This window comes from Macaca fascicularis, chromosome 1 (assembly GCF_037993035.2).
Source record: "Macaca fascicularis isolate 582-1 chromosome 1, T2T-MFA8v1.1".
NCBI lineage: Eukaryota > Metazoa > Chordata > Mammalia > Primates > Cercopithecidae > Macaca > Macaca fascicularis.
The window spans coordinates 102,259,475-102,284,614 of record NC_088375.1 but is presented as its reverse complement, the minus strand read 5'-3'; the positions used below and the strand labels follow the sequence as shown (position 1 = coordinate 102,284,614).

At 38.9% G+C, this 25,140-nt stretch overlaps 2 protein-coding genes and 1 long non-coding RNA gene across 3 annotated transcripts in view; 1 reads left to right on the top strand and 2 right to left on the bottom strand.

Annotated features, from left to right (window-relative positions):
• Window positions 1-25,140, bottom strand: part of LOC123575526 (uncharacterized) — a 189,399-nt gene that overhangs the window by 36,174 nt on the left and 128,085 nt on the right. The window lies entirely within an intron of this gene.
• MNDA (myeloid cell nuclear differentiation antigen) overlaps window positions 13,420-25,140 on the top strand; it is a 45,429-nt gene continuing 33,708 nt past the window's right edge. The window contains exon 1 of the mRNA XM_065544021.2: window positions 13,420-13,759. The gene's annotated coding sequence lies outside the window, so the exon portion shown is untranslated. The remainder of the gene's footprint in view (window positions 13,760-25,140) is intronic.
• On the bottom strand, window positions 18,740-23,666 carry LOC141410307 (olfactory receptor 6N1-like). Its single transcript, XM_074039908.1, has one exon. The coding sequence runs from the start codon at window positions 20,530-20,532 to the stop codon at window positions 19,585-19,587; it is 948 nt and encodes a 315-aa protein (XP_073896009.1). The 5' UTR covers window positions 20,533-23,666; the 3' UTR covers window positions 18,740-19,584.

The following is a 25,140-nucleotide window of genomic DNA, read 5'->3' as shown; positions in this document are numbered from 1 at the left end:
ACTAATACAGTCCTCACAATTATTCTATGAGGTTAGTATGACTGTTGTTCCCATTTTACATTTGAGAAAACTGAAGTACAGAGAGTTCAATAATGTGTACAAGCTCATACAAGTGCTCTACAGAATTATAAACCCAATCACTCTGACCCCAGAGTCCATGATCATCACCTCTAAGCTCCACTGCCTCGGAAATGTTCCTAATGGTCAAAGGAGCATAACCAAGGTCACATTACCGTAATGTGTTACCTCTTTTAAAGTCTGTGCTCTTAACTACTACTCTTTACCTATGTACCTCAGGCAGTTGTGTATTTATTTGAACCAGTATTTTATTATGTATAAATGTGTGTTGTGAGAATTCAGTAAGATAAAATGTAAACACTAACTACAATAGTTTTAAAGTGTGTTAGTTTACATTTCCCACTTCATGTTGCAGATGTAGAATACCTGTTTGGCAACTAAACTTCTTCAAATAATTAACTTTGCCTAAGTGACTTAGCATCTCACAGCCTTATTTTCTTTACCTTTAAACTGAACATATTTGGGTTGCTTTGAGAATTAAATGACAGGACACGGCCTTCCAGCAAAATAAAGGAACATACCCATAATCTAACAAAATTAGGTTTATTGACTCACTGCAATGTGGGTGATCACACACCACTGGAGTTGTGGGACATTTCTGTAAGAGAGTGTTAGATAGAAATTATTACAGGATGTGAGCTCACATTAGGTGAGGAGGAAGGGTTCAAGAAAGCTAAGCTTGCTCTGGATTTGGTCCTGTCAATTACTAGAAATAATTCCATGATTAGGTATCTTAATGAATCTATTTATTAAGGTAGACTAAATCTGTAATTGAGAAATATCATATCAGTCACTCATTTTAACTAGAAAACTAAATATATTTTTCTGATTGTACAGTCTTATATGTAATTAGACAGGATTATTAAGTGGTATTTTTTTTCCTCTCACTTCATTGTGGTCACAGAGTGACTTTGTCTGATGTTGGTATTCTGTGAGAATATCATGAGCTAGCTTGTGTTTTGCTCAGATAAAATATATAAAGAGCAAAATATAAAGTCTTGTACATAGTAAGTGATCCATAAACTTTAAGTCACTCTCCCTCCTACCCGTCATACTCTTTTCCTTTTTAGTGTTTCTAACATTAATTGACAATGTTCCCTATTAGAGAACTGTATTACAAACAGTCACAATAAACATGTAGCTCTGGATTGTTTGAAATTTAGTTTTCATGAACTGAAGTCCATCTCCTTGTCACTTCCCCTCATTGGTCCTATGGCAACTTTCTGAATCCAGCATAACACTGAATTCTGCCAATGCTAGAACCCCCAGCTTTCAAACTTTCAAACCCTGCCTTGATGAATTTTCTTCCAGCTAAATGGCCTCTTTCCATCTGGGTTATTAACTTTTGAGTGTTACTGTTGATTGAGTAGAGACTACCGTGACACACTCCTAGATCCTTCTCTTGAAAGCCATTTTTAAATAAACATTCTTTAGGAAAAACTACCCATCTACCTACAAATTCTCCTAACAATACTCTCATCCAAGCCACATTTTTGTTTTTCTCCCCAAAGTGTATCCAGGATATGTTCCTAAGACTGGGATCATGCAAAGAGAGCAAAATAAAAATTAAGATCCCTAGTAACAACTACATAGAGCTAGGAGAGACATTGTGCAAGGTACCTAAGGATGCTGGCTCAGAAATCAGACTCATCAGTGAGAAGATGCCAAGTTGGAAACTAACATAAAAATAATATGTAACCACTATTAATTTGTCCTGAGAATATAATTTATCCTAAGATTATAATTTAATCAATATGAAATTTACCAATCTATACAGGATACTAATAAATACTTCAGGGAAGGAGCAGGCAAACTTTTTCTTAAAGGGCCACATAGTAATTATTTTAGACTTTTCAAGCCCTCCTCTTAATCTCGTATTGGATGTTGTCCCCTCTAAATCTCATAATCATGACTAAGACCCCAAAAGCAAATGCAACAAAAACAAAAATAAATAAATGCGACCTAATTAAACTAAAAAGTTCTGCACAGCAATAGAAATAATCAGCAGAGTAAACAGACACACCACAGAGTGGAGGAAAATATTCACAAACTATGCATCCAATGAAAGACTAATATCCAGAATCTACAAGGAACTCAAAACAACCAAAAATCCTATCAAAAAGTCGGCAAAGGACATGAATCGAAAATTCTCAAAAGAGAATATACAAACGGCCAACAAATATATGAAAACAATGCTCAACATTACTAATTATCAGGGAAATGCAAATTAAAACTGTAATGAGATACCAACTTACTCCTGCAACAATGGCCATAATCAGAAAGTTAGAAAGTAATAGATGTTAGCAGGGATGTGGTGAAAAAGGAACACTTTTACACTGCTGGTGGGAATGTAAAGTAGAACAACCACTATTAAAAACAGTACGAAGATTCCTTAAAGAACTAAAAGTAGAACTACCATTCAATCTAGCAATCCCACTACTAGATATTTACTCAAAGAAAAAGCAGTCATTGTAAGTTTGTAGCAGCACAATTTGCAATTGCAAAGATATGGAACAAACCTAAGTGCCCATCGACCAGTAGATAAAGTAGATAAAGAAAATGTTTGTATATACACCATGGAATACTACTCAGCCATTAAAAAGAATGAAATAATGTTATTTGTAGCAAGTTGGATGGAGCTTGAGACCATTATTCCAAGTAAAGTAACTTGGGAATGGAAAACTAAATATCGTACGTTCTCACTTGTAAGTGAGAGCTAAGCTATGTGGATGCAAAGGCATAAGAATGATACAATGGATTTTGGGGACTCGGGGAAAGGTGAGGAGGATGAGAAATAAAAGCCTACATATTGGGTATGGTGCACACTGCTCAGATGACATGTGCACCAAAATCTCAGAAATCACCACTAAAGAACTTACCAATATAACAAAAAACCACCTGTACTCTGAACACTATTGATTTTTTTTTAATCTCATGTTGAACTGTAACGAGTTTAGATGCTGTCCTCTCTAAATCTCATGTTGGATGTGGGACTTGGTGAGAGGTGTTTGGGTCATGTTGGGTCATGGGGGTGAATTCCTCATGGCTTGGTTCTATTCTCCATCATTTGTTTTTGTGAGATGTTGTTGTTTAAAAGTGTGTTGCATCTCCTCCCCCTCTTGCTCTCACTCCACCACGTGAGACTCTGTCTCAAAAAAAAAAAAAAAAAAAAAAAAAAATCATATCAAGTGTCTCCTCAGATCACAGCAAAATGAAACTAGAAATCAATTCCAAAGGAACTCTCAAAGCTATAAAAACTACTTTAAAGTTAATATGGAACCAAAAGAGAGCCCGCATTACCAAGACAATCTTAAGCCAAAAGAACAAAGCTGGAAGCATCACGATACCTGACTTGAAACTATACTGCAAGGCTACAGTAACCAAAACAGCATAGTACTGGTACCAAAAGAGAGAAATAGAACAATGGAACAGAACAAAGCCCTCAGAAATAATACCACACATCAACAACCATCTGATCTTTGACAAACTTGACAAAAACAAGAAGCGGGGAAAGGATTCCCTATTTGATAAATGGTGCTGGGAAAACTGGCTAGACATATGTAGAAAGCTGAAACTGGATCACTTCCTTACATCTTACACAAAAATTAATTCAAGATAGATTAAAGACTTAAATGTTAGAACTAAAACCATAAAAACCCTAAAAGAAAACCTAAGCAATACCATTGAGGACATGGGCAAGGACTTCATTTCTAAAACACCAAAAGCAATGGCAACAAAAGCCAAAATTGACAAATGGGATCTAATTAAACTAAAGAGCTTCTGCACAGCAAAAGAAACTACCATCAGAGTGGACAGGCAACCTACAGAATGGGAGAAAATTTTTGCAACCTACTCATCTAACAAAGGGCTAGTATCCAGAATCTACCAAGAACTCAAACACATTTACAAGAGAAAAACAAACAATCCCATCAACAAGTGGGTGAAGGATATGAACAGACACTTCTCAAAAGAAGACATTTATGCAGCCAACAGACACATGAAAAAATGCTCATCATCACTGGCCATCAGATAAATACAAATCAAAACCACAATGAGATACCATCTCACACCAGTGAGAATGGCGATCGTAAAAAGTCAGGAAACAACAGGGGCTGGAGAGGATGTGGAGAAATAGGAACACTTTTACACTGTTGGTGGGACTGTAAACTAGTTCAACCATTGTGGAAGACAGTGTGGTGATTCCTTAAGGATCTAGAACTAGAAATACCATTTGACCCAGCCACACTATTACCGGGTATATACCCAAAGGATTATAAATCATGCTGCTGTAAAGACACATGCACATGTATGTTTATTGAGGCACTATTCACAATAGCAAAGACTTGGAACCAACCCAAATGTTCATCAATGATAGATTGGATTAAGAAAATGTAGCACATATACACCATGGAATATCATGCAACCATAAAAAAGGATGAGTTCATGTCCTTTGTAGAGACATGGATGCAGCTGGAAACCATCATTCTCAGCAAACTATGGCAAGGACAAAAGAACAAACACCGCATGTTCTCACTCATAGGTGGGAATTGAACAATGAGAACACTTGGACCCAGGAAGGGGAACATCATACACCGGGACCTGTCGTGGGGTGGGGGAAGGGGGGAGGGATAGCATTAGGAGATATACCTAACGTAAATGATGAGTTAATGGGTGCAGCACACCAATATGGCACATGTATACATATGTAACAAACCTGCACGTTGTGCACATGTATCCTAGAACTTAAAGTATAATAAAAATAAAATAAAATAAAAAATGCACTATGAATACTTAGGCAAAATAATAATAATAATAATAATAATAATAATAATAATTTCCTAGTATTTGATTCACTGGGTTGAACAATTTAGGCTTCAGGTCAGTAGGAGGTGCCCATGGGTAAAATCCAGCTGCAGCTAAAGCAGGTGGGTAAATGCAATACTTCAATGGTGAGCAGAGGTCCCAGCCTTGCCAGAGGTAGCTGGGGAATCTCTCAGCGAGATGCACTAGATCTTTTCAGGGGGAGGAGCAGGAGCCACCACAGTTTTCCTTCCCAGCCATCGGAAATGTGATCCTTCTTCCAGTCACATTCCTAACCTGATGTTCTGGTTATTCAGATTAGACAGGCACTTCTTTTTATCTGCAGGAATCCTGACGTTCTATGTAGAGGGGGATTGTGACTCTACCTCTCATGCAAGCCTGAACCTGGAGGGCACTCCTCCTATGGGGATGTGTCATACCAAAGTATTTCAGAAAGGTTGTCTACAGATACACACATGCTGAGTTCTCATAGCAGAAGTCTCAGCTGTGTTTGCAGTGGTAATCAGTGGGGAGAAAAGTCCCCTTCTCTTATACTCTTCACAAGCATCAGGGCTGCCTGACTGTCAGAGTAGATTCACAGACATTCCCCAACTAGCCCAGCACTGCACCTGTGCCTCTTCAATCCCATAAGCGGAAAGTTCAGGGACTTAAGGACCGTAATATGGCCTCTTCTCTCTCATGGGATACTCCCTCAGTGTGGTGCACTCCCCCTTCCCCTAGAAGTAGCAGTCCCTTAGGGCCAGACTACTGTGAATCCTGCTGCTCCCCTGGGTCGAGCCACCCAGTGGGGCTTCCACACTCCACACTGTTGCTGGGGAGTGTCTGCAAGGGATCCTGTGATATGACCTTTCCTCTAGTCTTCCAGCAGCAGGTACCAGCACCAGCTCTGATGGGGATGGGAGGGAAGTTAGTAGACTCTAAGGTTTCCTTAGTTAGAAATAGCCTTAGTGTGTTGGCTTTCTTGAATGTCAGCTGTAGAAATAATGTATTGGAGCATGTGGATAGATTCAAGACCTCCTGGCTAGCCAGGATGATGCAGTCAATGGCAATAGCAGAGATTACACAAAAGTTTTCTCCTTCCTAAGCACAGTGTAATTGTGCCTCCAGATATTGTAAAAGGCTATCCTGGTTGCTTCCAGCCAGGAGGTGGTACTCCTAAAAGAACACCAGCTGCAATGTGGAATTTGTGCTTGCCGTATGTTACCCAGGGAAGGTGGTCTGGCATCTCAAGCAATTTGTAGGTGTCCCAAAGCTCCTATGGAATTCCTAATATCTCTACACATTGTGTTACGCTACCAAGGTGGGTCTAGGAGCAAAGCCAGGTGGGGGCTGAGTCAGGTAAATCTGTACTCTGGCTCCTCACGTGTGGGTGCAGGCAGTGGCCCCAGAGGGCAGTTCCCTGGCTGCTGGGGTAATGTTCCGAGGAAGAATGTAGCTTTCTCTGCTGCACCAAAGACTCCAAACAGGCAGTGGGGTGTAGTAAGTGGCAATAAGCCCCACTTAGCTCTCACACACTTGGCAGGGCAGGTCTCACATACACAGTGCTCTGCTGGCAGCAGCTAGTTGAGTTCCAGGCAGCCTTCACTCAGAAGGCTTATGCCCCAAACCATTATCCACTGGCTTGAACCCAAACCCCAAGGGAGACAGAAAGCATGGCTTTCAGGCCATACCCCTCCGGTTTGCTCCTAAAGCAGGGGCACCCAGTTTCTATACCCATGTTTATAGCACACTTCTCACTGGCTTGTTGGTTCTGGCCACTAGGGTTCGCCCCTACTCAAATTATACTGCAAATCTCAGTTGGGAGCTTCTCTCAACCTGTGACCACTGCCTGATGCCAGTAGACTTCTGCAAGGTCCCCTGTGAGGTAGGATCAGAAACGGCTTCCCTCCATCTCCAGTGGCATCTGAGAGTGCATGCAAAGTATGTCCCCATGCTGTTCCTTCTCATCTTTTACCCACTGCTCCCTAAATCAGCCCCAGCATTGAGGAGGGCTGAGGCCTCCCCTCATGGCCTGGATTGCCTAGCTCTCCTGTGGGAAAGGATGTCATGGCAACAGTCTCCCCACTGTGGGGATGTGTGTCATGGCAGCAGTCCCCCCACTACTTATGCTCTGGAGACTCATCGTTTTCTGTTTGGGTCACAGTGTAGGCTGCTGCACACTACTATTTTCACAGAGTTTGTGGCTTCTTTCAGTTTTTCTGTTAAGTTCCTGTGCTGCTCCTTGGAAAAAGTCCACAGCATGAATCTCTACACACCATTTTGTCTTTCTACACGGTAGAATCACATTCACAATGCCTTCCACCTGCCATCACGGAAAAAAAGTAAAAGTGTGGTCACCATGTTCTAAGGGCCAGCCGTGATCATGTGCATGAGGTCTGACTCCTAGTATAACCTACAGCGAGAAAACAGGTGGTGCTGTTCTACAGCATTGTCTCTGCCTTCATAAAACCCATCATCTCCAGCCGTAGGAACAAGGATGTAAAAGGGGCTTCTCGGAAAGTACTTCGAGTCAGAGGGACGGCTCAACGACCCAGGATGCTTCAGAGTTTTCCATAATCATGGGCAAACTGGAGGGGTCTTATTTGGTACCTTAAAGGTACGTCATTTATCTCTTTGTTAAGCTTTCTATTCTTTGTTCATGCCCAGCTCCCTCTTGAACTTCAATAATTTTTAGATTTGCTCCTTTGAGGTAATTTTCTATATCCTGTAGCCTTCCTTCATTTAGTTTCATTCTTTTTTCTCCTCTGTGTATTTTCCAGCACTCTGTCATTGAGCTCACTGTTTCTTTCCTCTGCCTGATCCATTCTGCTGTTGAGAGCCTCTAAATAATTTTGTGGTTTAGCAAATATACTTCTAAGTTCCAGGGTTCCTATTCGATTTGTTTCTCGTTATTTTAATCTCTTTGTTAAAATTTTCTAATACATTTCTAAATTGCTTTTTTGTATTATTTTGAATATCTTTGAGTTTTCTTAAAACTTCTCTTTATTCTTAATCAGGGAGCTTCCCTATTGCTGTCTTATTAGGGTTGGTTACTGGTGCTTTGCTTTGTCAATTTGGGGAGCTCATGATTTTCTGTTCGTATATGTACATTTATGACTTTGAATTGAAAAATTATTTATTCCAGTCTCCTTTAGCTGATATATTTTTGTTTCTATTGGATATGTTTGCTTAGCATTTTCTTTACAATTACCTGTTGTCTTTTTTTTTTTTTTTTTTTTTTTTTGCTAGGTCACTGCCTCCTTTTTAGCACTAAGTGGCAACTAAGTCCAGGTTTACCTCTGTTTTAGCAACTGTTCAGAGTGCTGCCTGTCCAGGATGGGGGAGGTCCCAAAGGGGGATAACATAGCAGAATGGGAAAGCTGTCTAGGATTTTGTGCCCAAGAGACTAACAGATCATACCTCCTACAGTGAGGTTCTACTGAACACTCTAATTTGGCATCTCCTTCAGCCAAGATACAGAGAGTTTCCCAGGCTGGGGATGCTGCTAGACGCACTGGCCACTTTGTCTCTGTCAGTCTTCAGGAATATTTCTCCATTCAAGTACTTGTGCAGCTTTTTGCGTGTTGAGGCAGGAACAGGTCTCCTGCCCGGAAAGCCAAGATGTTGAGGAAGCTGGTTGTCCATCTTGAACTTACCTTTTCCAGAGTAGTAACTGTGAATCAGGGGAAATTTCCCAAATGCTTGGTTCATGGCAAATTGGGGGAAAAGCATTATAGTTATAAAAATCTGATTCTGTTACCCTCTGCACAGTGTTTTGACTTCTCTGCAACCCCAGAAGCTATCTCATCCTTCTATTTGGGTTCTGGGATATTGCTCGTGATCATTTCTGCCCTGCGTATTTGTTTTTTGTTATTTGTTTTTTGTTTTCTATGAGATCGAGGGTAGTGGAGACAGGTTGTTTCACTCTATCATTTTGGTGACCTAAGTCATATTTTTTCTGTACAATATTAAATAAAAGTAATATTAGTAATGAATCTTGTTTTGTTCTTAATGGGAATTATTGAATTTGGCTTAGGAATATTTGGAGGAAGAACTTTGCATATATGTTAATAAATGAGATTATTGCCTATTTTTTCACATTACTAGTTTTATTTATTTTGGAATCATTGTTAGGCTGCCTTTGTAAAATGCACTGTTGAGTTGTATTTCCAGTGTTTTAATTCTCAGAAGAAAGTTTATAAAAATAGGAGCTATGTTTTTCTTCAATATTAGGTAGAACTCACTTATTAAGCAAGCCGCCACTGATGTTTTCTTTCTAGTGATTTTGTAACTCCTAATTTAATATTATTTAGATTTTGTATTAATTCTGACATTGATATTTCTAATTTATAATTTTTCTAGATATGAATCTAGTCAATTTAAAATTTTAATTAATTGGCATATATCTTTAATAATATCTTATTATAACTTTAAACATTGATGCATCTGTAATTCTGCCAATTGTTCATTCTTAATCTTTCTTATTTTTGCCCCCCTCTCTCCTTTATTTTTATTAGTCTTGTCAGGAGTTTATTTTTATTTTTAGGAACCAACATTTTTATTAGTATATAATTTTTGTCATATGTTTATTTTTATTCTATCAATTTCTGCTCCCACATTTTTTCTTACACTTTCTTTTTCTCCCTAACATTATTTTTCTAATTTTCAACTTGAATTAATTTTTAGTTAATTAATTTTATACTTTTTTAATAATATTAAATTTAAAGGTTATAAACTTCTAAAAAGCACTTTTTTCCAAATATTTTGAAATTATACTTTTTGTTACTGTTCAGATATAGATGTTTTCTACTTTTCCTATGACTACCTCTGAGAGTAAGTTGTATAGAAGTATTTTCTTTAAATATCAAATATATGGACATGTTAAATGCATCATTTATTTATTTCTTATTTATTTATATCACTAGTAGAAGCAGAGGTCTATATTATGTTAATATTATTAATTCTATTAACTGTATTGAGACTTGTTTTATGGACTAGCTTTTGTTTAATTCCACTGTGCTTGAAATCAATCTTTATTCCATATGCCTCCAGCAGGTGGACCTTGTTAATTATTCTACAAATAATTTCTATATAAACTTATGATTTATTTGCCTGTTGTTTTTATTACTCGGGGGAGAGATTTCAAATATCTCACTCTGATAGTGTGTTAATTTTCCTTATGTTGCTTTTACGTAATTACTGTGCAGCATGGAAAGTCACAGACTCCCTTCCACTGAATGGCAGAAAGCAGAGCAGAACTCACAAACCAGGCAGGCTGGCTCCCTGGGAGAACAGCACAGGAAAGAACTGTGCTACATATGCCCAGTTCCTCCTTTCAATCTCACCGATTGGAGTAGACCAGTGGTTCTCCAAGTTCTTTAACTTGCATGCATAACTTCTTGAGGTTTATTAAAACACCAATTACTAGATCCCACTTTCAGAGCATCTAATTTAGTTGATCTGAGATATATATTCTCATTAAAATAAAAATCTTTTTCTATTGCTAAAGTTTTTACCTGAGAAGATCCCAGGTGACTTGATCCCCATTTATCCCACACCTAATCAATGTTGGGAGAAAGCTTAAAAAGATTTTATGGTTTGTTCACCATATTAGCCAAAGAAATGACTAACGTACCTATAAAAGTTGACATTACTTTTAGATCTTAATAAACATAGACAAAAAATACCTTCCCAATAATTACTCTGCAGGCTCATATGAATCACGTTTAAAAGGATTTTCTTTCTCTAGCCTACGTTTAAGTAGAAGGTCATTCAAGTGAAAGGTCATATGTAGGCTGACTTGTGGGGTCATATATGTTCTAAAAACCCATAGTTGTCAGGGATGGTAAGGAGGATGAAGCCTCAGTTAGCATGATTAGATCCTCTTGGCTGTTAAATGAAAGTTAAATCTTCTGGATTAAGCTTAGAATCTATCTACTAACTAATGTTGAAAAGACATTTATCTATTTACCTTCTATGGGAGATTTAATGAGAAAATGGACAAAGGCCATCCACCTATAATCATATGTTTGTGTAATCAGGGATACTTGTATAATCAAGGATCATGAAATTAAGCAAGATCATGAGATGGTTTGTGAAGTATGAAACCAAAACTTACTTCTGGAAAGGAAAATTGAGACTACAGGAGTCAGAGAAGAAAGTCTGGCTGGACAAGACTTGTGAACCTCCACAGCCAGCCATGTTCTCTACAGGTATGAGTTACTCTATGGGAAGATAGTCAGGGACCTAGAAGAAGTCTATGACTCATTGAATCTGATTTCTCACCTACATCTGCTGCGTGGTGCTTGATGCCAGAGGCTTACTACTTCAGATAAAATGAAAAAAAAATGCCAAAAGGTATACTGGAAAGCATTAGAAAACGTTGGTGCTATCCCATTCTCAGTCTTTTTCTAAATTGCCATGTAGCCTTAATTAATTAAGTTATTCCCTACCTCTTGATTTCAGTTTTATGTTTTGTGAAGACAGAGGGGTTTAGATCAGATGTCTTCTTAAGCACCATCTAAATCAGAAGTTCAATGATTCTCAGTGACTTCTGGTGGAATTCACCTAGCTGCAAATGGTGTTTGCTCAAAGCAAGTCTTCAAAAGTTATGTGTTGGCTTACCCCAACACTTGAACCTATCTAACCACAAAGGAAAAGTTGCTTTTAGCTAGGAAAAAAAAAAAATCATGGATTTAATTTCTACTATTTTGCTGCTGTTGTTTTTCTCCACAGCATTAATTTTTAAGGTTTGACAATATTATAATGGGTTTGCCTTTATTTAGGATCCACCAAATGTCAGAAAAGAGAATATAGTCCATATCTGAGCTGGATGCTCAGGGAAAATTTACCTGAGGATATATTGTCATAGAAAAACCTCAAATTGGACAATTTATTCACATTTAATAGTTGGGGGTCCCAGAACATTCTGTGATCTTAGTCAAATTTACTAAATTGAGAAGGAGATACTGCTTCTGTATGCTACTCCACAACATTGTTCTCCACACATACCTTTTCTCTTAAAATAAGCTAAAATAAATGCCAAGTCATCCCTGCATTTGGAAAGAAAGCATTTCGACATTGTTTTTCAAAAACAGGAAACCCAAAACTTACACTATCACTAAAAAGAAATTTTAAAAGTTGCCCAGAGAGTTTGTATTTCAAAAATAAGTTTTCTTTTTGTATCTTCAATAAGCTATGGCTATGTTGTCCTCAGACAGGGAATCTCCTAGTAGGATCCTACAGTTCCACACCTGGTCTTAAGAGAACCTTCAGAGAAGTACCAACTGGGTGCCCAGTTAGCATTCCAAAGTCTGAGGCATGAGGAGAGGTCACAATACACTTCTACACTTCTGTGAGACTTTCTTTTGTTTTGCTCATTCACTTCTCACCAATCCATGCACTCCTTCCCACCACTTTTCATGACCTCCCATCACTACAAAAATACATAGAACAAAATGAAAAAAAAGTCTGTCTTTTTGGTGTTAGTATGTTGCTGCACATACTGGTGTGTGTGTGTGTGTGTGTGTGTGTGTCCGTCTGTGTGTGTATGTATGTGAAGAAGAGAAAAAGGTAGGGGTGGGGAGAGAGAGAGTGTGTTGGCTCCTTAAAACAAAATCGTAAGTGCCAGAATTTTTTCCCCACACACCCTGCCAGAAAACAGGAGAGAGAAAAATTTCCATCTAGTCCCTAAAGAAATGTCCCATCTCTCAAAGCTCAGAACTGCAGGGCTACATGAAGAATCAATGAACAGACAAAGTGCATTTTAAAGAAGGATTCCTAAGGGAGACAGGCATCAGGAATTCTCAAAGGGAATGAGGAGAGAGAGGAATTGATAAGGTAAGGCCCCTATATTCTTGGTCTAGAAGGGCTGTACACAACAGAAAAAGCATTCTATTTCTAAATTGACTTTGTAAACTTGTTTTGCCACTAACTGAAAATGAACATTGGGCTTAACCATTTCTCCTTTCTTTACTTCAACTTCCCCTTCTCTAAATAAATGTTGTATAAAGCCCCTCACCACCCTGTTAGTCTATGGATTCTAAAGCCATTGAAAAATGTTTCTAGGATGGATGTAGAGGTGGGTGGTCTATATCAATGTCCCGGGAGTTTTCTTTCCATATTCTATTAGGCCTTATCCAGGAAAGATCAAAGCCTTTACCTGGTTCTCTTTTTTAGATACTCTCATCTTTTCTGTACCACCCTTGCCCATTACCTGATGGTTTTGATGACATTAGAACTTGCAACATCCTCCTCTCCATCTTTTTTTTTACCCCGAGACACTCCCCTACTTATATTTCGTGTTCCTGGAAATGCCGGCCTCCCAGGGGCTCCTTGCTATATGTTCTCTGGAGTTGCTAAGTGTGTAATGTTTTTTGTAAGTGCTCCTCTGGGGTAGGAAGTTGGACACAGAGAAGTAAAGCAGCCCAACTCTCTTTCAAATGGCTTTTCTGCAACCCTCACTGGCTCTAGAATCCAATCCCAGGGACACTTCCTCTTTTGGGACACTAGAAGTTCTGCAAGTCCTTCATAGATTTTTTTGTTTTGTTTTGTTTTGTTGTTTTTTGGAAACGGAATCTTGCTCTGTTGCCCAGGCTGGAGTGCAGTGGCACGATCTCGGCTCACTGCAATCTCTGCTTCCCAGGTTCAAGCGATTCTCCTGCCTCAGCCTCCCAAGTAGATGGGGCTACAGGCATGTGCCACCACACCCAGCTAATTTTTTGTATTTTTTAATAGAGATGGGGTTTCACCGTGTGAGCCAGGATGGTCTCGCTCTCCTGACCTCTTGATCCACCTGCCTTGGCCTCCCCATCATAGCTTTTTATGAGCAGAGACAATCCAACTTGAATACATGAAGAATAACATCTTTAGCACCCCAGAGGTGAGTTTCATCTTTTTAAAAGTTTTCTTTGCAAGGAGATTTCTCATCCATCCTTACTAACCTCACCACATCACCATATTATCACAGTCAGCACAGGCACCACTATCACTTTTGTGCCGACCATCTCTACCTTTGTTACTGTCACCACTGTCCCTCCCTTTGCCATGTCAGATATCTTTAGCCATTGTTCCAAATCATTGATTGTTGAATATCTAATACACTTGTCTAAGTCTCCATCACCAGTATTGTTACTATTACTTACATTATCACCACTGTTATTATTACCCAGGCGTCTTCATGAGACTAATCTTTTTCATTATTACTTTTGTTTACATCCATACCTTCAATATGTTCATTAAACATCCTAATTTTGACATCTGAGCTCTTATCTCAGCTGTGTGTTCTCTGTGGGCATATACTTTGATGGATATGGAGTCCAGATAAATAATGGAATTACAGCATTTATCTATCAGAAGTAACGTATTTGAATCATTCATAGGCCCAAATGTACTTTGATTTTTCAGAATCAGAGGTGGAAAGAGCAGTTGCTATATTAAATTTAAGATAAGGAGGTAACCATAAAAAGATTAACAAGTAGATCACATTAAATGGAAGACAAACACTAAGTATTCTGAGATCAAATTAGAAAAGCTTTCCTGTAGGAGATGGAAAGTTTTTGAGCCAAAGGAAAGGAAAATATTTGTTTCTCAGGTACTAATGTGACTTTGGGATTGGAAGAGTCTCTCAAATATTTGGACAATATGATGGTCTCATTCAACCTTAATCAGCATTTAGCTTATGTCCCACTTACTCTGAAATACCTAACTTTTCTCAAAGATGGATAGTTGAAACTATCCTTCACTAAATTACTGCATCTCCCACAGTCTCAAGCACCAGTAGACCTTTTGTTTTTATTTTCATTTCATGGGTACATGTAGATTAGCCATCTATCCCAATCCTTCAAATGAATAATTGTGCTGTACTCAAAGTGGCCACTTTAATACTCATTTTTATTCCTCTACATATCACATCACATTGGTGTTCCTACATTCCTCTTTTCCTCTTGTGAGCCAGACTCTGAGACAGACTTTCTGCATCATTTGTATTGTCTAATTGTATATTTGTATGACTTGGTATTGACTGAATAAATTATAATGCCCATGCATGATCCCTCAGAAGGCTATCAACATGACAAATACCTGAGCATAAGAATTGTAAACATTATCTAGAATCAGTTAGTGTAGATATGTGTACTAAATGATCCAGGCTTCCAAGTTTAGTTCTAGCCTAGTCAAGGGCATTGTTTCTTCTCTTTTATGCCACTACTTGTCAATAAAGAGTGCTTACTTGGCATTTATTCTGTATCAGAAATAGAGTGAGAGAAAATGACAAGTTCTGATATTACTGTGCAGTGGGCTCACCGTCCCATGAGCTAAGAAGTCAATACTGTGACACCAGCTTTTAAGAACGGAAAAGCCTTATTTCAAGGTTGACCAGCAGGGAGGCAGGAGGCAATGTTCAATCTGTCTCCCCGAACTAAGGTCTGGGGACAGGTTTTATAGGCAGAGAGCAAGTAAGAAGGAGATAGGAGGATGCAACAAAGCATTACCTGATTGGTTCCTGAAAAGAAGTTTTGCCAGGTCCTTGACTTTTATAACTGTACTGCAACACAACAGGTTATCATTTCCTTTTTAATTTGATCACCATTCGTTGGTCTGAATACTTAGGTTCCGCATGTGGTTTACCTTTTTATTCTGGTTGGCTCTAGGGTCACAAATCTGGCACACTTGGTTCATCTGGGCATGTTTGGGTTACTTGCAACCTGAGGGTCCATTGCAACTAAAAAACAAGTCATTATTTTGTTATATTTTGTTACTGACAAAGTTAAACCAGATTGAACTGGTTCTGTGGTTACACTGATACCTTCATCAAGCAATTCATTATTTGAGGGGAAAGATGAGATCTAAATTATTTGTTAAAAGCTTAAGTGAAAAAAGTAGTATTCAACATGTTCAAATTTTCATAGCACCATTGCCACTATTTGGAAAAACAGCATATGCTTATTAGAATTTAGAAATAAATAGAGAAATAATTTTTGAAGTAATGGGATTATAAGTAATTTAAATTTTTATTTACCTAAACATTTAATGTCCTACATTTATATGTAATACATTATTTTTAAAATGTGCTTTAAATGTTAGGAAAAAATGATATGAAATGCAACTAACATAATGTGAGAAATAGGGGAATTCACAATAATTCATTTATCTATTTATTTAATACATTTTTGAAACGGTTTTTATGCCCCAGACTTTATTCTAGGAACTGGAGAAAATGGGATGCATATAACACTGTTGCTTCCCTTAAGATAATTATTATATAGAGTGGGAGGAGACAGATCCTCAAATCACCTGATTATTTTTTAAAAATATAAACACATAAGAAAAAAATGTCAACTTCACACATAAGATGAATTTTTGAACCTTTTAGAGATATTATTTATTGAAGCAAATAAACTTTTAAAACAACTATGTAAATGAAGTGATATATCAAGATCACATGCCCTTGTCTGCCCAGTACAACTGTGGTTTATATCTGTCTTCCCCAGGTACATTGAAAGCATTTCATTTTGTTCTCTGATGTACTTGAGTTTGAATGTCCTATGAGACAGTATGTCAGTCTTGGTGCTAGTACCAAGTGAATGGTCTGATTATGCTGCCTTTTAGACCTGACTGCTTCTTACTGTCTATCTTGCTAGAGTCAGTATCCAATTGTCACCATGGGAGAAGTGGCCACAAGTTGGACCTTATCTTGGGCACTTACCCCAACATGTCACACTAAGGCACTGCTTCTCAAACTTTTATTTTCATATCATAGTGCTTATAAAAGTGATGGTATCTGTAGGGCACACTAAGGTGAACACTTACTGCGTGAGGCAACCAGTCTAAGGACTTCAATTCCCTTAGGTCCTATCTGACCATTCATAGTGTGTGTGTTAGGGGCAGGGACTCAGTAACTCACCACATCTGTTAATTATATCTGTTGAGAAGCTCTGTGCTAAAGATGACCTGAACTTTATATTCTAAAGGAAATACCTAAGGAGGTGTCAAGAGAAAAAAAGAAGAGTGTAGAATGAAAGGCAAGGGGAGTTTGCAGCTGTAAATGGATCTTAAAAAAATATACCTTCTGGTGGAGTTTCAGGAGGGGAACTCAATCTCTATCACACCCATCTGACTTTTAAGAGTTTGTTTATTCATTCATTCATTTGTTCAAATATGAGTGGATACCATGCATTGTAGTACAAATTAGTAGTGAGATATAAGCTACTTTGAGTTGTTAGATGACTACTTATGTCTTCACTACAGGATAGTAAGTCCCCATGTTCACTGCACAGTATGCACCCCACAGATATTAGTAATTAATAATAATTGTTATAACAGTTTTAGTAATTATTATTACTATAATGACCTATTAATTAATGTGATCTAAGCCATTTCAATTTGAGCCATCCTCTAGTGCTGCCACCACAGGGAAAAAAGAGTTTCTGTTGGGCCCATAATAGTTCCTGCAAAAAGAGCAGTCTGAGTGAAGTCAGGTGCAGAAGGAGAGGAAGAAAAGGAGCCCAAAGGTAGTAGACTCAGCCTATCAGCAGAATAGAGTTTTGCACCTTGTATTTGGGGAAACAGCACAGACGTCTTGAAAGCAGGAACTACTCCTCAGTTTATGGAAAGATAAATTTAGACCCTTAGATCAAAAGAAGATGCCTCATTTGGAGAGTTACCAAGTCTATTGTAATAACAATGTGAGATAGGTATAAAACTAAGCATTATCAAAGAAATAAATTCCCACTGAAGACATTTATGTGGAAAACTTTGAAGTAACAACGATTAATATTTATATGCTTAACGTTCTTTTATTGTTCCTATTTTGCATATAAGGGAACTGAGGTGGAGGGAATTTAAGTGTATTGCATGTGATCACACAGCAAATAAATGGTAGAACTGACGTTTGAACACAGGCAGAGAAGCTTCAAAGTCCATGCTATAACCACTATACTGTCCTGATTCTGGGATGCTCAGACTAACTTGCTTATGAAATACTTACTATGTGTTATTTAACTTTAGAACACTGTGATGTAGTTTTTTTTTAAAAGGAAAACAAATCTGGCGTTAGAGAGAGCTTGTGTTTTTTGCCCAGAATCATAGAGGCAAAAATGGCAACACCTGAATTTGTACCAACACCTTTCCATCTCTGCTCTGCAAATTCAGATCTTACACATATGGATCTAGTTCAGGTCCTGCTTTCCTTAAGAAGTGCTATAGGCGCCTGTAATCCCAGCTACTCAGGAGGCTGAGGCAGAAGAATGGCTTGAACCTGAGAGGTAGAGGTTGCAGTGAGCTGAGATCACACCATTGCACTCCAGCCTGGGGGACAAGAGCAAGACTTCATCTTAAAAAACAAACAAGGCCGGGCGCGGTGGCTCAAGCCTGTAATCCCAGCACTTTGGGAGGCCGAGACGGGTGGATCACGAGGTCAGGAGATCGAGACCATCCTGGCTAACACGGTGAAACCCCGTCTCCACTAAAAAATACAAAAAACTAGCCGGGCAAAGTGGCGGGCGCCTGTAGTCCCAGCTACTCGGGAGGCTGAGGCGGGAGAATGGCGTGAACCTGGGAGGCGGAGCTTGCAGTGAGCTGAGATCCGGCCACTGCACTCCAGCCTGGGCGACAGAGTGAGACTCCGTCTCAAAAAAAAAAAACAAAACAAAACAAAACAAAACAAGTGTAATAAGCATAGAATCAAAACTCCCTAAGCTGAGAGGAATGTGAACACTCATTCATTGCCAGTCTTTCATTTTACAGACAGAGAGAATGAGGCTGAGGAGGGTCACTCAGTCAGCTGAAGTGGATTTAGGGTTGATTCTGTCTCTCCTTACTACAAGTTCAATAACCTTTATAATTTTATTACATAAATATTGGGATGTTCTTCCTTCTTCAGAGGGATATTAAAAATATTAACATTTTAAAAACATGAAGGCAGCTGTAACTATTTCTGGCATATACAGACATACATAAAATAAAGCAGTAAGGTCTATAAGAATAAGGAAAATGGAAAGTATTCAAGATTAGGCCATACTTAGTCTCTGCCAAGATCTAGTCCTATTTTCTCACTAATTTATCTGATCATACTCTATCAGGTACTTGGCCCCTAGTTCAGACACCATCAAGGAATGGGAGATGACTCTGCTCAGCAGAGGAAGCAATAGAGGAGTTGGAGAGAAAAGAAGTGTGATCAGAACTTCAGGTTTTTTCTCCATCAAGCTACATTTGGTCACATAATAACCCAGAATCACTGGATGCCACAAATTGATAAGCATTCTGCTCATGACTCGCTGATCTACATCTGCAACTTTATACAAGCTAAAATTTTAGACTCCTTTTTGCCAACCTAGTTTTCCACCTTCTTAACCTTTCTCCGGGAATCTTGACTAAACCTACCACTCCTAGCTTTAATTTGTCTTCTCTCTTTCTATATTGCACTGTCTCTCTAAGCCATAAATACAGCTTAACCACTTGTTCTGCATCGCTATTTTTTCTCCCTTTGTTGCTTTTCTTTCCCATTAGAATGGGGTAATCAGAGACCATAACCCCTTTCTCTTTACATCTTCTAACTTTGACCAGTTCAGGCACGGGTGTGTGCAGCATGTTTGACTACTGATCTTTTTCATTTCTTTACTGGTGTTTTCTTAGACTCTGACTACTTGATTGACAAGCCAACCAGCTGATTCTCACAATCACCAACAAGCTGGGCTATGACAAATTAGATCATTGAGGTTCCCTTAAAATAATTCTGATCCTGTCAATGACTCTCCTTAAAGCCTCCTTCACCTCCTTGTTGCGAAGGCTGTAGATGATAGGATTGAGGAAAGGGGTAACAAGGGCATACACCAAGGCAATAAGCTTGTCTGTGCCCTCGGATCGACTCCCAGGTGAGCCCACGTAGACTGTGAAGGCAGAAGCATAGAATAGTGCCACCACAGTCATGTGGGAGGAACAGGTAGAGAAGGCCTTGGCACGACTGGCAGCTGAGGGTAGCTTCAGCACAGCATTCAGGATACCTCCATAGAGTCCCAAAATGAGCACAAAGTTGCAACCAGTGGCCACACCAATCACTGCGCCATGGGCCCTAGTATGCCAGCTTGTGTCCACACATGCCAACCGCATTAGCGGTGCCAAGTCACAAAAGTAATGGGCCACCTCTTTCAAGCAGAAGGGCAGAGTGGCAGTGAGGGTGGCTGGCACAAGTGCAGCTGAGAAGCCAGCCACCCAAGTGGCCCCGGCTAGTCGTAACTGTACCTGTCTGCTCATGAGTGCATGGTAGTGGAGTGGGAAGCAGATAGCAAGGTAGCGATCCAGTGCCATGACACCCAACAAGTAGCACTCAGTCATCCCTAAGGAGTGAAAGACATACAGCTGAATAAAGCATACAGCTGATGAGATGGGTGAACACCCGTGGAGCAAGGTATGCAGCAGTGTGGGCACTGTGGTGCTGACATACCACACCTCTACAAAGGAGAGGACACTGATAAAGAAGTACATGGGGGTGAACAGTCCAGAATCTAACTGTACCAGGACAATGATGAGAATGTTTCCTGCAAGAGAGAGGAGATAGATGCATAAGGTCCCCAAGAAGGCAAGAGGTTGTAGGGTCCCAGTGGTAGTGAAACCAGCAAGGATAAAACTCTGGGTCCAGTTATGATTGACATGATCCATGAGTCCTAGGAACAAGTGACAAAGATAGAATATAAATTACTTCAAGCTTCTTCCTCTATTCGTAAAATCTGAGCACTTAAAAGGAACTTGAGACATTATCTAATCAATGTTCCTCACTTTGCACTAGAGGAACTGAAGCCCCAAAAGCAGAAATGGTTGGTCCCATATCATAGTCTGTTGGTAGCAGGGCTGGGACTAGAAACCAAGGCTCCTGATCCCAGTTTAATCCCTTTCTATGTTATAATATTGTGCTCCAGTGACTCAGTGATTTTCTCCCCTACTCCACCATCCAATAATAGGAGAGCTAGAAAATTCCTACTGCTATCCCTCGATAGTTCCCAATGAGAAAATAACCAACAATATTGGACTGTGGAGAAGGAAGAAAAGTCATCTCCCTAAAGTGACTGTTGAAGCTTCTTTCAGGAAGCCCCTCTGAAGTGTTTAGCCTCTCCTGGTAAGAACTAGAAGAAGAAAAAATGGAAAATAAAAGAAATGCAGAATCTCCAAAAACTGTAATATCCTAGGCCCATAGTGCCTAATGATAATTCACCCAGCGGATACACTGCGCTGGGTGAAAAATTCATCCCTAAAGGATGTGTGCTAGGAATTCTCAAAAAGGAAAACCATGAAGTCAAGAAGAAGCCAAGAAGCCAAGAAGCCAGAAGTCCTATGGTATAATAGGAAAACCCTACTCTAAAGTCAGCGATTTGGTTGCCACTAGACATTAGGTTGAGCAACTTTTTACTTAACCTCAGCTTCCTCTTCAAAAAAAAAAACAAGTATTTGTTTCCCAAGACTCTTACGACACAGATAATGTATGTTTCCCTAAATTGGGAAATGGTGGTGGGTTTTGAGGGGAATCAACACCTATGTCACTTGAGTTTTCCTCCCATACCCTAATAAGCCTCATTCAAAGCCTTCATCTAGCTGTCTTCTTTGGCTACTCTCATCTTTTCGGCACCACTCCTGCCCATTACCTGATGGTTTTGATGACATTAGGACTATAGCATTCTCCTCGGCATCCTTTCTACCCCAAGACACTCCCCTACTTATATTTCATGTTCCTGGAAATGCGGGCCTCCCAGGGACTCCTTGCTACATGTTCCCTGGAGTTGCTAAGTGTGTAAAGCTTTCAATAAGGACTTCTCTGGGGCAAGAAGTTGTGCACAAGGAAGTGCAGCAGAGCAGCTCTATGTCTCAAATGACTTTTCTCAATTCTGCAACCCTCACTGTGGACTTTAGCGTTTAATCCCAGGTGCATTACCTCCTCTGGGCCACTAGAAGTTTTGCAAGTCCCATGTAGCCTTTTATAAAAAGAACAAATCCAACTCATATATCCTTGTGCATACATGGAGAACAACACCTTGATCACTCTAAAAACGAGTTTAATCTTCTTAAAAATTACTTTGCGAAAAGACTTCCCAATCAGCTTCATCTCTACTCCCTTCTAGTAAGATCAGCGAAATGACCAGAAAGGAGTAAATAATCTGTTTGTTCCTCATTTTTCTACTAATGTGTAATAGTTTCATTTTAATACACGTGTGGTACATATGCAGGTTTAACACATGTGCGGTACACGTGCAGATTTGTTACATAGGTAAACCTATGTCACAGGGGTTCATTGTACAGATTATTTTATCACCCAGGTATTAAGCCTCCTACCCATTAGTCACTTTTTCTGATCCTCTCCCTCTTCCCACTCTCCACCCTCCAATAGGCCCCAGTGCGTGTTGTTCTCCTCTAAGTGTCCATGTGTTCTCAACATTTAGCTCCCACTTATAATTGAGAACATGAGGTATTTGGTTTTCTGTTCCTGTGTTAATTTGCTGAGGATAATGGCCTTCAGCTCCAACCATGTCCCTGCAAAGGTATTTTTTCATTATTAACCCTACCACAATATGAGAAAGATCAGCAGTGCCACCACTTCTGCTTTGACTATCTCCGTCTCCACAACAATCACTATGACCACTACCCTCACTATCTCCCCTATCATTTATTCATTGATTTAATCATTGTCAAGTGCTCTCTATGTGCCGAGCAGTGTTCTAAACCACCATCACCAGTATTGCTATCATTGTTTACGCGACCACCATATCATTATTTTATGTGGCATTTACATATGTTTATTTATGTTTTCATCATCGCTTTCCTTTTCATCACTATCGGTATCATCTTCATAAAAGTCTTATGGTCAGTACATGGACTCTGACCTCAACTGAACACAATACATGAGCATGTACTGGGTGGATGCAGAGGCCATATAAATAACAGATTGAAGCCCTGATCCACTGGAGAAGAGTACATTTGCATCACTTGTAGATACAAATGTGGTTTGATATTTAGGAATCAGAGGCAAAAAAGAAAATCATACAAGATAATAGCAAAATTAAATTGGATATCAGAATATTCACTGTAAAAGATTTTCACACAGACCACATCGATATAGAGGAAACCCTTGAGTCTCCTCATATCAACCTGAAAAATTTCCCGAGAGGGCTGGAATTATTTAAACAGCAGGAAAGGATGAGATTTTGTTTGGAGAGTTTTACTTTAGAAAATACTGTAACCTCAAGATTGGAAGGCTGTCTCCTTGAGTGAAAAACTATCCAGGTGCTTGGGTAATTAGAAGTTCTCATTCGGTCTTCTCCTGCCTTAAGCCAAGATTCCACTTCATCAGAAACATGTGACCTTTCTGCAGGATGCATGGTTGCAGCTGCCACTTGACAAAATTAGTTTATCTTTCATAGTCTCAAATACTAAAACACCCCTAATTTGCAGCTTTATCTATGGGTTTTATAAGACATATTCTGATACAGACTTCCGCTATGCTTTGTAGTGTATCATCCTGTCTTGGCAGCAAATGAGTGATGGCTGTGTCTTCACCTTCAGAAAGCAATCAGTGCCTGTTTGTAAGAAAATTACACACAAAACAAAATCAATACAGAAATATGTGCTAAAAATGTTACGTTGTATATAATGAGGAGTGAGAGGTTTGTAAGTGAAAAGTAACGTGAAGGGATAAAATAAAAGTGAGAGTGTTCCAAATATAGGCCTTGCTTAGCTAAGAAAATTGTTTAATTTCTTCTCACGAGATCTTCTTCCTGTAAAGTACTCATTTAACATTTACGCTGTATTAGACATGAAATTAGAGAAAAGAATGAGGCGTTCTGCCTCTATCAAGAAATTCATGATTTAGCAAGAGAGACAACTGAGAGTATTATAATGTTCGGTGAAGAAAGGAGAATTTCAAAAGTGTCAACATTTCATATACGATTGCTAATATTTGAAAAAGCCTATGTTATGACAAATGATTAAACAGAAATAGGTAAATAATTGCTTTAATTTTATAAGTGATCTTAAATTTTTTCATCTACATATTCCATATTAGGGACAGACATGTGTAATAATATTTTCCAAGAAAAAATGTGATTTGAAGGTTAGAAAAGGTGATTTAAAGTACAACTAAAAAAGTGTGAGAAGAGGAAATACCAGTGATTCTGTTATTTATTCATTAAATACATTTATTGAACACTCTATTTCCCATCCTCATACTAGGGAAAATATGAGATGCCTAACACACGGTTCCTTTCCTTGAAATGCTTAATTTGGAACGGGGGAAACAGACCCCAAGATAGGCATTTATAAAACAGTAGGAGCACTTACATGAAAAGACATTCAATCTAACTCATAATAAGATGAATGCAATTTTAAATTACAATTGAACAACTTTGCTGACTTTTCAGATTGACAAGGTTCCAGAGGTTCAAAAACATACTTTGTTGGAGAAGCTGCAAGGAGCAGACCTTTTTATGCATTGCTTATAGCAGTACAAAATAGCATACGTTGGGTGAAAAAGCAAAACCTGTGTAAACTACACATTTATTTGTATTATGACCCAGTAATCATATTTCTAAGAATTTATCCTGCAGATATGTATACGCACATACATGAAATGATGTGCATGCACAGGGTTGTTCGCTGTAGTTCTGCTTTTTGTAATAGCAGAAGACTGGAAGTGACCCAAGAGCACTTTAGTGGAGATTTGTTAAATCTCCCATTTGTGAAACAAGCACAGAGATGTTTACCAAAATGAGGAAGCACCTTCCTCAGTGATATGGCAAGAGCTCCGGAGGGCATCTAAGAATATTTATATTTGCTTGTTTTTACATAAAGAAAAATGGAAAGACTGTAAAAAATGCTACTAAAAGTTGTTTTCCATTGTGAAGATAGAGGCTGGCAAGGGGTAGAAAGGGACAAATGGGCCTACAAGTTAAACTCTTCTATATATACCTTTTATGGATTATTTTGATTTTTTAATAATGTATATGTATCGTCTTTTTTTTTTTTTTTTTTTTTTTTTTTTTTGAGACAGGGTCTGGGTCTATCTCCCAGGCTGGAGTGCACTGGCATAATCTCAGCTCCCTGCAACCTCCTCCTCCTGGGTTCAAACCATCCTCGTATCTCAGCCTCCCCGGGACTACAGGCATGTGCTCCATGCCCAGTTAATTTTTATTTTTTTTATTTTTTATTTAATTTTTTTGATAGAGACAGAGTTTCAGCATGTTGCCCAGGCTGGTCTCGAATTCCTGGGCTCAAGCAATCCTCCCA

Excerpts from the sequence above, each read along its gene's own strand:
- LOC141410307 (XM_074039908.1), bottom strand. The coding sequence starts at position 20,532 with ATGGATCATGTCAATCATAACTGGACCCAGAGTTTTATCCTTGCTGGT.